General features: G+C 41.8%; 2 protein-coding genes across 2 annotated transcripts in view; one reads left to right on the top strand and one right to left on the bottom strand.

Annotated features, from left to right (window-relative positions):
- Positions 1–16,452, bottom strand: part of LOC136884017 (uncharacterized) — a 44,640-nt gene that overhangs the window by 13,286 nt on the left and 14,902 nt on the right. Inside the window, exons 3-4 of the mRNA XM_067156017.2 lie at positions 7,010–7,112; positions 2,277–2,302 (exon numbers count right to left, since the gene is read on the bottom strand). Coding sequence (XP_067012118.2) covers positions 2,277–2,302; positions 7,010–7,112 — 129 coding nt within the window. The remainder of the gene's footprint in view (positions 1–2,276; positions 2,303–7,009; positions 7,113–16,452) is intronic.
- LOC136884016 (L-lactate dehydrogenase) overlaps positions 1,769–16,452 on the top strand; it is a 425,048-nt gene continuing 410,364 nt past the window's right edge. Inside the window, exon 1 of the mRNA XM_067156016.2 lies at positions 1,769–1,891. The gene's annotated coding sequence lies outside the window, so the exon portion shown is untranslated. The remainder of the gene's footprint in view (positions 1,892–16,452) is intronic.

The raw sequence follows: 16,452 nt of genomic DNA on the forward strand, positions 1-16,452 counted from the left end.
ACTATCTGTCCGATTTTGAAAATACGTATTTGAACTTGTCCGCAGTTGAACGTTTAGATCAGCTGTATGAATTTGTGCCGTTCTATTTAAAAATATGGAGTTACTATCAATATCTCTATTATTAATCACCCCATGAGAACACGTAGCACATTATTTTACAAGCTCCTAGGTACCATTTACGAATATGAAAACAGAATGCCGATATCTTTAATGGGTTAGAAGTTATTTCCGTCTAACATCTGAGGCGAATAACCCTGTATAATACCTATTTGGATATAAAATGCACCTGGGTATTTGAAATAGAATACTACTTCTGCCGCTTTTCCCACACCTGTGGGGTCACGGGTGTGACTGTGTCGCACTTGTGGATGTGGCCCTCTTTTACGGCCGGATGCCCTGTGTGGAGGGATGTAATCACTATTGCGTATTTCTGTGGTGGTTAGTAGTGTGGTGTGTTGTCTGAATATGAAGAGAAGAGTGTTGGGACAAACACCCAGTTCCCGAGTCAGAAGAATTAATCACACGCGATTAAAATCCTCGACCCGGTCGGGAATCGAACCCGTGACCCTCTGAACAGAAGGCTTCAACGCTGACCATTCAGCCAAGGAGTCAGACATTTGAAATAAAATACTACTGTGCATATTCCTGAAATGGATGTTGAGAAATCCGGTTAAAGATGCCACTCAGAGAATAGCTGCTGTCAGCATCGGGATTCGAACCTCGACGTCTGTGAAGAATACAAGTTTCTAGTCTTAGCATGGAGAGGATACCACTGCCTGGTTGCGAGCTGAACTACTGTGATTCATTAAATATTTTAAAGACTTTTCTGTGGTGGTGGTGGTGGTGATTATTGTTTTAAGAGGAAGTACAACTAGGCAACCATCCTCTATTTAACACTAATCAGAGGGAAAATATAGAAGGGGCCCAACACTTCGAAAAATGAAGGTATCGGCCAAAGAAAGGCAAGGGCCACGAAGGGCGTGAAAATGAAAGACTCCCTAGCCCTCGCAAACCTAATAGCGTCGGGGTCGGAAAAGAACAAGAGTTGACCAAGGGAGGTCGGATAGGACAGATGAAAGTGAGGAGCCTGGCACAAGTAAGTGGAAGCAATGCCAGGACTCAGCTGAGGGCCCCGTGGTCGCCAACCCACGCTCCAAAGTTCAGAGCCCCTGGGGCAGACTTTTCTGTAAATGTCTCATAAGAAATATACTCTTTTATTGTCTGAGCTATTAGTTTCAAACATAGTCGCACAGTATTTCTACATTTTACGTTGTCCAAAGGCTGAGTCTGTTATTTTTAACTTGCTGATAACCTAAACCAGTTGGGGAGTGTTTCTTTGTTTGATTTTTCGGCAGTTAGACAACATTTTAGTAGTGGAATTCAAAGCAGTTGAATTTAGCAAGAAAATATCTGAGATGTTTGAGTGACTTGAAGAAACTCATTCCTTAATATTCGTTCCTACAGCCCATTCAGCAACTTGCCCGCAGTAAAACAGGAATTCAAAAAGCGCCATTAGAAATCACTAAGTCTGCAGTAATAACGAACTGCATAAGCCGATCTGTATTTCAGTGGGCCTGTCAAAAGTTAAGTTGCCGCGGTACTGGTTTATTCATTCGAGTGTAACTCCTGGCTGTGGCAGAAAACAAACGAGAGCGCATTTGCGTAAATCATCGAGAAACACTCTCTTTCAGGGTAGCGCTTCATCTGCTAAGATGTGGCGTGCGACTGAATTTCGTATGTTTTTTGTTTATTGCACTAGACGAAACGTAAATGGAGATGTGAAACAACGGCAGATACCAATAGCCATTGTTGTGACATAATTAGTGTTTCGTGTGTTCAAAATTACTCAAGTGGAAAGACTAAACTTCATTCATCCTGCAGATTTTAAAAGGTAGGAGAAGAGAACATTTTATTCAGTGATGCTGTTGCTTGAAAGTACTCCATCCAACGGTTGCATTTGGTTGGTGGCTTTGGATGACTAACCTAACCAAAACTAGAACCCGTATTTGAGTATATGACAAAATAATCGTGACATTTAACAACAACCTTCTCAATAAGAATACATTGGTAGTCGAGAATATTTACAACGCGCGGGCGGGTAGTTTCTATTAGTACGTACTCCTTTTACAAACGCTCTAACCACTGACAATAGTTCTTACTTGTTAGTATCAACGGGGTCTGAATGATCTGAACATACGAAAACGTCAAAAGTTCTAATTCTAGATTTAACTTAATTTCTCGTGTTGGGAGGTTAATTCAGAGATGTGCTGGCTCACCTGTAGATCCAACGTTTTTCAGTCTGCTGTGAACAAAAGAAAGAAAACAACACCTCTTTAGTATTGATATCTCCGACACAAAAACATAAAGTGAAGGTTACTTCATTTCCTCCCCAGTTGGAAGTTAGCTAAATAACAAAGCATACTTGACAAGTAGAAAAGTTCACATATTCATACACCGTAATCATAAATGAGACAATGAACGAAGTTTAAGGTGGCATGTTTTACGTAGTGGTTTATTCAACTCATCAAATGATATTAAAAATTAAATTGATAATTTTGTCAATTTTAAAGAGAACATCCAGAATAGCTATTATGATCATGTCATTTATGTTAACTACGAAATTAACCCCCAAATGTTTTAAGATTTACACCTGTTCGTAGAGTAGACATGTGCAGCTACATGTCTGATTCGACCAGTACCTCGCCCAGGCAGCCTCACCTGCTATGCTGAACAGGGGCCTTGGTGGGGGATGGGATGATTGGAAGGGATAGACAAGGAAGAGGGAAGGAAGTGGCCGTGGCCTTAAGTTAAGTACCATCCCGGCATTTGCCTGGAGGAGAAGTGGAAAACCACGGAAAACCACTTCCAGGATGGTTGAGGCGGGAATCGAACCCACCTCTACTCAGTTGACCTCCCGAGACTGAGTGGAACCCCGTTCCAGCCCTCGTACCACTTTTCAAATTTCGTGGCAGAGCCGGGAATCGAACCCGGGCCTCCGGGGATGGCAGCTAATCACACTAACCACTACACCACAGAGGCGGACTTACAATTTATAATTATACGTTAGCTAATTTATACGTGCTATAAGTTACAGAAAAAGCAGTTTTATTCTCCACTTCCTCAGTTTGAATGACTTTTACTCTCAAGGTCAAATATATTTTATTTTTGTGCTCATTATAACTTGAACATATGTATATTCGTTTCTTTAGATTATTTAGAGACAGTTCTTACATTAAACAGTTTATTTTTACGCCAGAATTAATTTATATCGAAGACAAGCAAAGCTTTTGTGCTGTATTAAATTATTTAAGGAACAAGTAATGTTGCCTTCATCGGAAGGAAATAACTGTTTTATAGATGGTTCGGAACGAGAGAACTGAACGTCAGGCGCAATCCGACAGCTCGATATTTCCAAAATTTCTACTTCATGACAGCTGAAAATTTCATGGTAGTGGTGGACGTTGAATTAAGTGATGTTTCTAGCTAGGCCTATAGCTCATGTAACTCGCGCTCTGAGTAGGCTATGTAGTGAATATTTGCTATTTACCTAGATTTTATAATTTTCTTTACGGGAAGTCCCCAAAGAATTATTGTAATCAACAGAAACTCTCTTCTACATATAAAGTTCAGTTATACCGTACTGTCTGTTATTATCCCAGATAGTGGGACTATGTAGGACCACTTTCTGTTAGGTTAGTGCTCCGGTATCCGCGGGTCAAGTGCAAACATTTCAAGTGTTTCTCTCAGATGTGTTATTGTATGATATATGGGTGACAGCCCTAAATGCACATCAATGGTGACGATTGATTGATTGATTGATTGATTGATTGATTGATTGATTGATTGATTGATGGTTAATTAGTCAATGGTACAGTGTCGGCTCTTAAATGCTATTACTGTAGTTATATTCACTGCGAGGATCGAGATAAGGTGCGAATATACTGTGTTCTTTTGCTATTTACGAGAGCACATGTAAACCATATTTACAGAGCAGCTGAGGAGTGATGTCATACTTGACGTCATATAGTGTTTAGAGAGAGAGGGGAAGTTAATATGCACCGAGCAAGTGGTTGTACGGTTTGCGACACGTAGCTGTCATCTTGCATTCAGGAGATAGTGGGTTCGAAGCCAACTGTCGGCAGCCCTGAATATTTAGTATTAAAAACTTCATTTCATTTCATTTACTAAGAATTGTAAAGCCCTGAATATGGTTTTCTGTGGTTTTCCATTTTCACACTAGGCAAATTCTGGGGCTATACTTTAATTAAGGCCAAAGTCGCTTCCTTCCCACATAACACCTATCTATATCGGTGCGACGTAGACACGTATATCCAACAAGAAGTCCGAATTGTCGCCAGTGGCCATGCGCGGCGAATTTCATTAATCAGCAATTCACTAGGAACCATAGATCTTTCGTGACGTCATAACTATGATGTCACACGCATTTTACACATTTTTTATTTGTGTCATAAGCAGGGTTGTGACATGCAGTCTATTAAAAATGACTGAAATACCATGAAAATAGATGGTGGGTTGTTGAATACTGCTAGTACTACTGTCGATCCTTTTTTACGCATGCCCATTTGTCACTTCTTCAAAGTTTGAAGCTCTGACAGTTCGAACACATGGTTAGTCAATATGCGGTGTTAGAACTGAAACGGTGTGGAATTGTCGTTTAAATACTACGTAACTTTGTGTGGTATAATTCATTTCGAGTGCATATGAAATGAAAAGAAATAGTGTTTCTAGTGCAATTTTTCACTGGGGTTGAAACTTTTGCTATTATTTTTTCAACAAGAAATATACAAGAATTCATACGCCCAGTATACTCGTATTTTGAGGATTATATTACTGTCGGCCTACTATTTAATGAATGTTACCAGCTGGTGTAGAAGTGCCATTCTCAATCTCGTATCGTTTCTGACAGTGTTATTATTTAATCCGTTTACTGTCCGGCTCCGTGGCTAAATGGTTAGCGTGCTGGCCTTTGGTCGCAGGGGTCCGGGGTTCGATTCCCGGCAGGGTCGGGAATTTTAACCATAGTAGGTTAATTCACCTGGCACGGGGACTGGGTGTATGTGCCGTCTTCATCATCATTTCATCCTCATCACAACGCGCAGGTCGCCTTCGGGTGTCAAATTAAAAGATCTGCCGTCCAAGGTTGTTTTTTCCCACGGACTCAGCGAGGGAGCCCACCTCGAACTCCTCAAGGGCAGTGCCCTGGACATTTGATCGGGGATACAATTGCAGAGGAGGACCAGCACCTCGCCCAGACGGCCTCGCCTGCTATGCTGAACAGGGGCCTTGTGGGGGATGAGAAGATTGGAATGGATAGACAAGGAACGAGGGAAGGAAGCGGCGGTTGGCTTCAAGTTAGATACCATCCCGGCATTTGCCTGGAGAAGTGGGAAACCACGGAAACCACTTCGAGGATGGCTGAGGTCGAACATTCAAAAGACCTCTGGTGTCACATCCAGTGTTTACTCGACAGTTTTGTTTTTAATTTGCTTTACGTCACACCAGCACAGATAGGTACTATTATTACTACCGGTATTATTATTATTATTATTATTATTATTATTATTATTATTATTATTATTATTATTATTATTATTATTATTATTTATGTTTAGTCATCAGCCCGAAGGCTGATTGGATCCTCAACAGCTCCGCCATCAGCTGTCACAGATGGCCTAGGCATCACTGAAGAGGCGTCCTAGGGAAATGAGGAGTGAGGTAGTTTCCCGTTGCTTTCCTCACTGAGCCAGAAGTTGCTATTGCATAGCAGTCTGCCAAGTCCACTGAAATGCATGCACCAACTGACCCTATGAACAATAGTTTCACACCATTCATAGCAAGGACTGGCTGCATAAGGAATGGCATTACTAGCATCGTTTATACCTCAGTCACTTTCATATTGTCAAAACCAACTATAAGACAGACAGATCAATGAAAGTAAAAAAAAAAAAATTGCTCTAGCCTATACCAGAAGACATAGTGCACTGTAAACACTAGGTCCCGCCAGCAAAGGCAATTATTATTATTATTATTATTATTATTATTATTATTATTATTATTATTATTAGGGCCTATTACAAAAAAAAACCATGTTACAACAGCCCCGAAGGGCCATGGCCTACTAAGCGACCACTGCTCAGCCCGAAGGCCTGCAGATTACGAGGTGCCGTGTGGTCAGAACGACGGATCCTGTCGGCCGTTATTCTTGGCTTTCTAGACCGGAGCTGCCATCTCACCGTTTCGAAAATCGTACGAAATGGAGGGTTACGTGAACGTCAGATAGCTCTTCAATTGTAATCACGTATGCTGAGTGGACCTCGAACCAGCCCTCAGATGCAGGTAAAAATCCCTGACCTGGCCGGCATTATTATTATTATTATTATTATTATTATTATTATTATTATTATTATTATTATTATTATTATTATTCTACCGTGCGGTTAGGTCAGCAGCTATGAGCTTGCATTCGGGAGATAGTGGGTTCGAACCCCACTGTCGGCAGCCCTGTAGATTTTTTTTCCATCTTCACACCAGGCAAATGCTGGGACCTTAGTTTGCCGCCTGGCTGACTGGCTCAGACGGTTGAGGCACTGGCTTTCTTATCCCAACTTGGCAGGTTCGATCCTGGTTCAGTCCGGTGGTAGCCTATTTGAAGGTGCTCAAATACGTTAGCCTCGTGTCCGTAGATTTACTGGCACGTAAAGGAACTCCTGCAGGACTAAATTCCAGCACCTCGGCGTCTCCGAAAACCGTAAAACCGTAAAGTCATTATTATTATTATTATTATTATTATTATTATTATTATTATTATTATTAAGGCCACGGTCACTTCCTTCCCACTCCTAGCCCTGTCCTATCCCATTGTCGCTATAAGACTTATCTGTGTTTGTGCGACGTAAAAAAAATATCCCACAAATATTTCTTCAGTAAAACAGATAATTATTTTGTATAATAACTCAAGTTATACACGAGTAACAAACGCCGTACGTACCTTCGACACTGCAGCACGGTGACCATGACGACCGCACCGATTGCTGCAGATAATATGGAGACAATGGCCAAAGTGAGGACCCAGCTGAGTTCCCCTTCTTTATCTGAAAAGGAAACATACAATATAGGATTATAATAAGCCGATTACTGTGAAGCCAAATGATCCTCCCCTACACTTATCGCCACATTATATACTTGTCAGGGAATTCTGACTTCTTTGTGCTTAACAATCCTCATCAACAGGGTTGCCAGATGTGACACCGAAGTGCCAGTCCGCTGATATCAAGCATAAATCGTAACACGGTAGACACTTTTCTCACATTTTCTTCTGAATTAATTGGTTAATGTTACGAATAAATACCGGATGGGGAAAATAAAACTGGCTCCGAAAATATTTACGATAGTTCTGACGCGGGATTGAACCTTGTTAATGAACATCACAGAAGATGCTGAAAATGCCCTCATCCGAAGAAATGAAAAAACTGAGGATCCAAAAGTCCTGACTCCAGTGGCAAAGCGTGAACTTAGTAAGGGGGTAGACAGAGATTCTTTTATTTAAACTGTTTTAATCATATTATTGTATGGAATTTTGTTTTCGACGCATACATCTGTATTCAGTATTATATTAATGACTGAAAATAAGACAAACCCTATAACAACCTATAACCCTACGTTCACTTGCTTTATTTTTCAATATAGACGAAATAGGCCGCGGGAGTTGTCAAATAACAACATACTTTTAGAATAAAAATAGCAATATATTTCATTGTTATGTAGATTTAATAAGAGAAATAAGAAATAAATAGTTGTTCGTACAAGTCACCTTAAACAATATTCTTGTAAATGAGTTTAATCCGCCTGTCCTTCATTTCGGCAAATATATCTATTACTCTCGTCTTGAAGTCAGGCGTCTTGCTAAGATTCCACAGAAATTTCTTCTCTATAGCTAGAGTTGCCAAGTTAGACAGTCTCTGGTTGGTCATCCAATTCCTTATATACGTTTTAATTCATTTGAATGCACTCATAGCGCGTTCACTAGAAACTGACTAACGGAATATACAGCATCAAGTTAAGCAATTTTTTCCGTATGCTATTAAGACTGGAAGTCAATAGTTATTGGGGTTAAAATACCGTAACTAATATTGGCGGGCAAGAAAATGCACGTACTTGAAGGGTTTTGATGCTGTCATTCATTTATTAGATGTAAGTTTACTATACTTCGTATTTAAATATTATTAATTTATTTTTAGACGTGTCTTATAATAAAGTAAATTCAAATTAATAACATTAAAAGCAACGACGACGACGAACCCGTCTTTCGTCGGTACTGGGACAGAGCCCCAGTGACCGCGAAATTTATGGCTTGTCGACCTCTAAAAGGTCTTGAATGCCCTACATTAAAAGCATGTCTAAGATGGTAGCCAATAAGAGCACCTTTCTAAGAGAGATCCAAATACTAGCCAATGAGAGCAAGAAGAGACGCTGGTAAGTCTGTCTACTGGGCGGAGACATCTCGCTATAGGAAAGTCATAGTTCCACAGTCAGAACCTACAGATAGCGTTAGTGTTGCTCTATCTGAAAGCTTTGAAAATCAAAGGGAAAATACACAGAATGGACAGCGTCTACTTTCGCCTACGTGCTTCGTGTAACCAACGCGAGCTTTAGCATTGCCGAAGTGAGACGAAAATAAGTAAAGCGGGGAATACAATAATGTCATGAATCTGGAAATATTTAATGTTCTAAAAAGTAATTGAATTAACTAGACAATATTTCTTTCACAAAATGTTAAGGGTACACGCTGTCTACCCTGTCTACCCTGTCTACCCTGTCTCCCCTGACGCTTCGCCCCTGCCTGACTCCACTTCACTCAGAAACCAGCGGAAGGTGCGTCTGGGCGCTTTAACGCATGCACAGCAGTAAATTCGTAAGGATACAGATGCAGGTCCACGATGATCTCTTAATTCGCACTTGGACAAATAAACGGCGTTGATATTTCGTCGGACTTCGTTCCAGGCTTGCTTTCAGTCGAGCAACGTTTCCTGGTGTTCGAACTCTTTTCGGATAATTACGGTTTATAGCCCGTTTCACGCCACTTTGCCAGTAAGTTTTGCATTGCAGACTTTGCTGGAGGTTTTGACAAAACACTTCCAGTCTTAAACTCTTGCGCAAACAGCTCCGCTCAGGTTTTCCACGAATCGTGCTTCGCGTAACACTCGACATTGAACACGCGCTGTTTTATCGTGAGCACCATTTTGTGTTGCATTCAACTTCGTCACTATAAAGAAAAATCACGAGAGTTTAATCCTGATGTAAACAAATAGGTGGAGCACGTTGCCTTTGCACGTTGACATGGACGTAGTTGATTGGAGAAGCAACCGTCGCACTCACTCGACTGTGTCCGACTCGTTGGCTGTATGGTCCGCGTACTGGCCTTCGGTTCAGAGGGTCCCGGGTTCGATTCCCGGCCGGGTCGGGGATTTTAACCTTAATTGGTTAATTCCATTGGCCCGGGGGCTGGGTGTTTGTGCTGTCCCCAACATCCCTGCAACTCACACACAACACATAACACTATCCTCCACCACAATAACTCGCAGTTACCTACGCATGGCAGATGCCACCCACCCTCATCGGAGGGTCTGCCTTACAAGGGCTGCACTTCGGCTAATAATAGCCACACGAAATTAAAATTAAAAAACTCGACTGTATGCGAGCTCGAAGAAAAGTAGTAGGCCTATGTGGCATTAATTTTATTTTATTTTAGTTTATTACCTTTAGGGAGTTTGGAAGAGTACGTAATCAAATTCAAATGTGGTTGTCATATATACCGGTATATATATATATATAAAATATAAAATAGTGATTAAATAACGAGAAATGAAGGCACAAGACGTGGTGTAATACAGGAAGTCTTCTCGTAGTGGGGGAAAATCCCAAGCTGTACAGTTGGAGATAAGGTGTTGCATCTTGCAGCAACAGCAAGTGTCAGTATTCATAGTGAGAGAAATGGAGCAAGAGGTACGACCATCGCGTGTAGTGAAGCACAAAAGCGGACCGCTCAGGAGTGACAATAGGCAGTGCATTGTGAATGTCTTCAATAAACTAATGAACAGAATCCAGGTTTAGTCGTTTATTCAGAAGTTCAGATCTTCGCACTGTTGTCGTATGCGATGCGCAGCCCTGTACGTTCGAACACGAGACGTTGACGGGGTGGAGGTCGGTACTACACGTTCAGCGAATCACAACTCTTTCTTTGGCGGAGGCATGGACATACCATGTTTACATCAGGATTAAACTCAAGTGAAAAGACATATAAATACGTCTGCTCCTCGCACACACTCACATGTAATGACACAGAGACGTACTCGGGAGATGCGCACGCGCAGACATGCGGCAGTAACCGATTGGTTCATCGGAATCACGGTTTGTAGCATTTCCTGTGACGGACAGTTCTCCTGTTCATTAACAAGGGTAAATTCCGCGTCAGTCTTACAGGGTCTTTATTTATGCTTGGAAGGGAGTTTATCGCTCGAACTTGGCCGCCGATGACAGGTCGCTACCGGCCGCTGGCGCGCGCGGTTTCCGGTACTCTGCAGTTGTTTTTTTTTTTTGCTAGGGGCTTTACGTCGCACCGACACAGATAGGTCTTATGGCGACGATGGGATAGGAAAGGCCTAGGAGTTGGAAGGAAGCGGCCGTGGCCTTAATTAAGGTACAGCCCCAGCATTTGCCTGGTGTGAAAATGGAAAACCATGGAAAACCATCTTCAGGGCTGCCGATAGTGGGATTCGAACCTACTATCTCCCGGATGCAAGCTCACAGCCGCGTGCCTCTACGCGCACGGCCAACTCGCCCGGTACTCTGCAGTTGTTGAGAGCTGAACTCCGAGATAGTAGGGTGTTCAATGAAGCTACTGCGTACTCTATGTCGTATTGTATAGTGTTTTATTGTGATAGTGTATAGTGCTGTAATGAATGTGAAATATTCGTTACGTGAACGTGTATATCTGCATAATACCTACATTAAGTGCAGAAAATCGTGCGCTAGGGCAAGACAAAAGTTTCGAGCGAAATGTCCAGGGAGACCCATTCCTGTCAATCAGACAATAAAACAACTGGCCAAGAGATTCAAACCTACAGGTTCAGTAAACAATACAAATAGACGTAAAGGTCATTATCTCCTTGCTGAAGCGTGTTTGGTACGAGAATCATAAGTGAAAATCTGTGCCCCCCTCGTAGCCCAGATTTAACGGCATGTGATTTTTATTTGTGGGGAATGTTAAAAAATGTAGTTTATGGAAACAACCCTCACACACTAGATGAACTTAAAGACAATATCATCATCATCATCATCATCATCATCATCATCATCTGTTTACCCTCCAGGTTCGGTTTTTCCCTCGGACTTAGCGAGGGATCCCACCTCTACCGCCTCAAGGGCAGTGTCCTGGAGCTTCAGACTCTTGGTCGGGGATACAACTGGGGAGTATGACCAGTACCTCGCCCAGGCGGCCGCACCTGCTATGCTGAACAGGGGCCTTGTGGAGGGATGGGAAGATTGGAAGGGATAGGCAAGGAAGAGGGAAGGAAGCGGCCGTGGCCTTAAGTTAGGTACCATCCCGGCATTCGCCTGGAGGAGAAGTGGGAAACCACGGAAAACCACTTCCAGGATGGCTGAGGTGGGAATCGAACCCACCTCTACTCAGTTGACCTCCCGAGGCTGAGTGGACCCCGTTCCAGCCCTCGTACCACTTTTCAAATTTCGTGGCAGAGCCGGGAATCGAACCCGGGCCTCCGGGGGTGGCAGCTAATCACGCTAACCACTACACCACAGAAGCGGACTTAAAGACAATATACGAGTTGCAATTGCATCCATCAGTGCTGAAGAACTGGGTAGAATAACCGAAAACTTCATTAGGAGATGCCGATTATTTTGGCAGCGCACGGGGAACATTTTCAGCATACGCTGTAAAAATGGTGAGTAAAATGCATGATAAATGCATGACAATGCATGATAATTTTTGAGCATAAACTGTAAGCATGGTGAGCCGTCACTGGCGGCCAAGGTCGAGCGAGAAAGTTCCTTCCAAGCATAAATAAAGACCCTGTATTTTCCGGGCCAGTTTGATTTTACCCGCCCTGTATAACGATATAGGTTTTTCGTATTTAAGTAAACTAAAAGCGTATTCATATGAATTGTGTTTGTCCAAAATCTGTATTATCTAAAACATTTGTTTTAAACATTGAGTTTCTCTCGTCGGTCGGCCGGTGGACACGCGGGGCCTCCCAACCTGCGGTTGACTCATCACTAGAGCCCGGATTATACGTAATATTAAAATGAGAAATATGAACATAAATATGTAGCTAAAATTGACAAAATATGTAGTTAAATATGTAATAAATAAAATATATGTAACTTAATATTTAAGCTTTATTTGATGTATTCTTGTACATAGAAAAGGAAGCAAAAATTTAAAACTCCACAGGTTATTCAACCTCTAATTTTCATCTGGAGGCACAATTAATAACTAAATACTTTTCCAAATTTTTTGCGGTCATTGAATGCCGTCTGTCTGTTAGGATGTCCTTACTCGTATATATGAAGACCTTTCAACTTTACATGAAGTCACTGGCGCGTATTTCAAATTGCACGGCGAAGAAATATGTAATTTAGACTTGCTCAAGCAAGGAAGGTCCTTATTACGAGAGAAGAAATTTGATCTCATCGAAAACAATAATATACTTATTAGAAAAATGTTTCTGAAGACTTTTGTATGGAGTGCAGCCCTTTATGAAAGAGAATCATGGGCAATAACCAAAGAAGAACGAACGAAAGAAAGAAAAAAAGAAAGAAAGAAAGAAGGAAAGAAAGAAAGAAAGAAAGAAAGAAAGAAAGAAAGAAAGAGAAAGGCCGCTGTTGACATCTGGCATTAAACCGAGGACTGGCGAAGGGATCACAAAAGAAATCTGATAGGAGAACAATGAGACAAAGTATGTGCAAGGGAAGATTGATAGACACAGCTCGAGACACCCAAGACTTGCACCGTCAACATAGGTAAGGGGGTGCGATTCTTTGACAGATTACCTCATTTTAAAAAATTAAATTAGTTTTAGATGTTAGAGACGTACAAGCTTTCTAAACTATTTTCGAGTGTTTAATTAAAAAACTTAAATCGCTGTACAATTAGTACAAAATTAATTGTGTTTACTTTCAAATGCGCTACATCCTTCAAAATATTTAAAATATGTAATATTTATCAAGATATTTATTATGCATGGAAATATGTACAAATGTGTAACTTTAAACTCCTGGAATAATGAATCTTTTAGTGTGATTCGCCGACATTTTAGCTTTTCTTGTACTTACATATATGGGAACAGAATATGTAATTACATATAATCCGGGCTCTACCCATCACTCCCGCCTCCTCGCGAAAGCAACAAGCATGGCAATTCCCTCACTTTCTCTTTTGTGCTCTGTGCTTAGAACGTTTAACAAGTGTCGATCTATCGCTTCATTTTTTATCGAGTTATAAAATGTTAGTTGCGGGTATAATTATTTTTTCTTTTACAATTTGCTTTACGTCGCACGGACACAGACAGGTCTTATGGCGACGATGGAATAGGAATGCGACAGGACAGGGAAGGAAGCGGTCGTAGCCTTAAGGTATAGCCCCATCATATGCCTGGTGTGAAAATGAGAAACCACGGAAAATCATCTTCAGGTCTGCCGACAGTGGGATTCGAACCCACTATTTCCCGAATGAAAGCTCACAGTTGCGCGACGACGCTAACCGCACGCCCAACTCACTCGGGGGCATAATTCTCATAATGCCTCCACATGTGTACACAGTTCAGGAAAGGATATTTACGTATGATAAAACATTCTTGCAGGGAAGTCGTTAAATGATTCATAACACAGTTTCCAGGTATACACTCTCCACATAGAGATACCATGTGGAAACTCGTAAATGAATTGAGAGGAACGGTTCTTTACCTGATAAGAAGCGAAGGGTAAAAAAAGGTGTGCTTAACGAGAGAGAGAGAGCAAACGAAATCGCAGAAAAATTAGAATATACGCCTAAAAAGAGCATGGTAAGGTAGAAAGAGTTGACAGCTTCAAGTAGCCTACATCGGAGAAATCGTACAGCTGAAAACTAGTCAACTACACCAGGCGAGAGAAGATGGACGTTACTTTTCGCAGGACTCATGCTTTGCACAAGAGGAAAGCCATCTCAAGGCGAGCTAAACTAAGGCACTACAACGCAGTGATTAAAACAGTGTGTCTGTTTGCTAGTGAATACTTCCGAATGACAGGAATGTCAGGATTAAGAGAAGCCGAGAAATTTGAGAGACAGATCCTCCGCAAGATAATGGAGTCCAAAAATCGTGGATGTACAGCATAAGTTACGAGGAAGAGAGATACCAGCAAAGCGAAAGATTGATTGAGTCAATGAAGAAAAGAAGACTTAAATGTTATGGAGATCTGTTTAGAACGGATGAGAAAAGGCTGACAAAACAGATTTTTAAAACACTTAAATTTTAACCTACAGTTTCTGACAAATGTTTCATAGAGGTAAAAACAGATATCGAGCAGTCTGGATTAAATCGGGAAGTCATCCTAAACCGAACAAAATATAGATCAGTGATCGACAGCTTCAGAGGCTTCCATGACGAACAGAAAGGGATGGACAGGGGAAAGAAGACAGGCTGCCAGAGAAAGAATTCAAATATTTTGGGCTTTAAAAAAGGCTCCCAGTAATGTGGAATATACGACGTGCAGAAAACTCTCACCGCATACATGAAATTCCTCTGTATTATGGACGAATCCGAGTATGGTGCGCAGCGAATGGGTGCAGAATAATAGGATCAATTTTTTAGAGCACAAGTAATGCACAAGATACAGGGATAATTAACTCAAACCATTTTTTGACGAACACTGACTGCATTTCACTGTCGAAAAGAATATTTCCAGCAAGACTCTGCCACCGCGCATACAGCTAGACACATTAAGCTTCACTGAGGACATATTTTATGAAGATCGGGTTTTTACTGTCTGCGACTTTTATTTACGGGGGAACTTAAAAAATAGGGCATACAAGACAGCCCCACACGTTAGAAGAACTGAAAGAACATACCAGGAGAGAAATAGCCTCAGTTATTTAAGACTAACTATATAACTATAATGCGTGTGAATCGGAGTTTCCTAATACGATGCCAAAAATGTGTGGATGTAAAAGGAGAACATTTCCATTATCACCTGTCATAAGGCACGTGCTTATTTTCATAGTCTTAATTGTGATATGTCGTGCTCGGACAAAGTGAGAGAAGTAGCGTGCTTGCAGCTATGCCGCCGAGTGATGAGTCAACGGCAAGCAGGCAAGCAGGCAAGCCCGCCGGCCGACCGATGAGAGAAACTCACTGTACTAAAAATACATAAAGCCGGGCTGAGTAGCTCGGACGGTTGAGGCGCTGGCCTTCTAACTCCAACTTGGCAGCTTCGATCCTGGTTCAGTTCGGTGGTATTTGAAAGTACTCAAATACGTCAGCCTCGTTTCGGTAGATTTACTGACACGTAAAATAACTCCTTGGAAACAAAATTCCATCAAAACCTATCAAAAATTAGTTAGCGCGACGTAAAAATTATAACAGTTATTATTAAAATTATATTAAAACATATAAAAATATTTAGCTGATTTATAATCAATATTCAATAACATAAACAAGGAACTGCATGAAGTATAATACGAGGGCTGTAAATAAAGTAGTGGCTACGTAGTCCAGACACTCGCAGGAGATCGGGCATGCGCAAATAGGATATGTTAGCGGTCGGGTGGCGCTGTTGTCGATGTGTAGAGTGCAGTTGACGGGCATCCAGTTTGGAGTGTTGTTGCTGTGTGGCGTTGAAATGAAGAGTGTCGATTTCACCACTCTAAAGCATGTTTTCAAAAGGTGAGCAGCGTTCGTGGATTAAAATCGAAGTTGCCCATGGCAAAAATGCCTCAGAATGTTATCGAGGATTACGTGAAGCCTGTGGCGAGAATGCGTTACCGTATAGGACGGTTGCACGATGGGTCGGAATGAGACTGCGGATTGGCACCGTATTGATCGGCCGTCAAGATCAGATTGACATCGTGAGTGGTTTCGTTTCCGTAGACCATCGATGGACTCTACAGGAATTATCGGTAGAGGTTGGTCTCAGTCATCAAACAGTGTGGCACATACTGACGAAATACCTTAACATGAGGAATATTGCGTCCCGACGTACAAAAAAGGCACTGGTATGCACTGGCTGGCATCCACCTGGAGAGATACCGCAACGAAGGAGACGCATTTCTGCAGCGTATTGTCGCCATGGATGAGGCATGGGCACGAGCCTGCGAGCCTGAATTAAAGCGTCAATCGAAGGAATGGCGTCACCCAGGTTCGCCACGTCCACAGACATTCC

The sequence above is a fragment of the Anabrus simplex genome, chromosome 12 (genome assembly GCF_040414725.1).
Source record: "Anabrus simplex isolate iqAnaSimp1 chromosome 12, ASM4041472v1, whole genome shotgun sequence".
Lineage (NCBI taxonomy): Eukaryota > Metazoa > Arthropoda > Insecta > Orthoptera > Tettigoniidae > Anabrus > Anabrus simplex.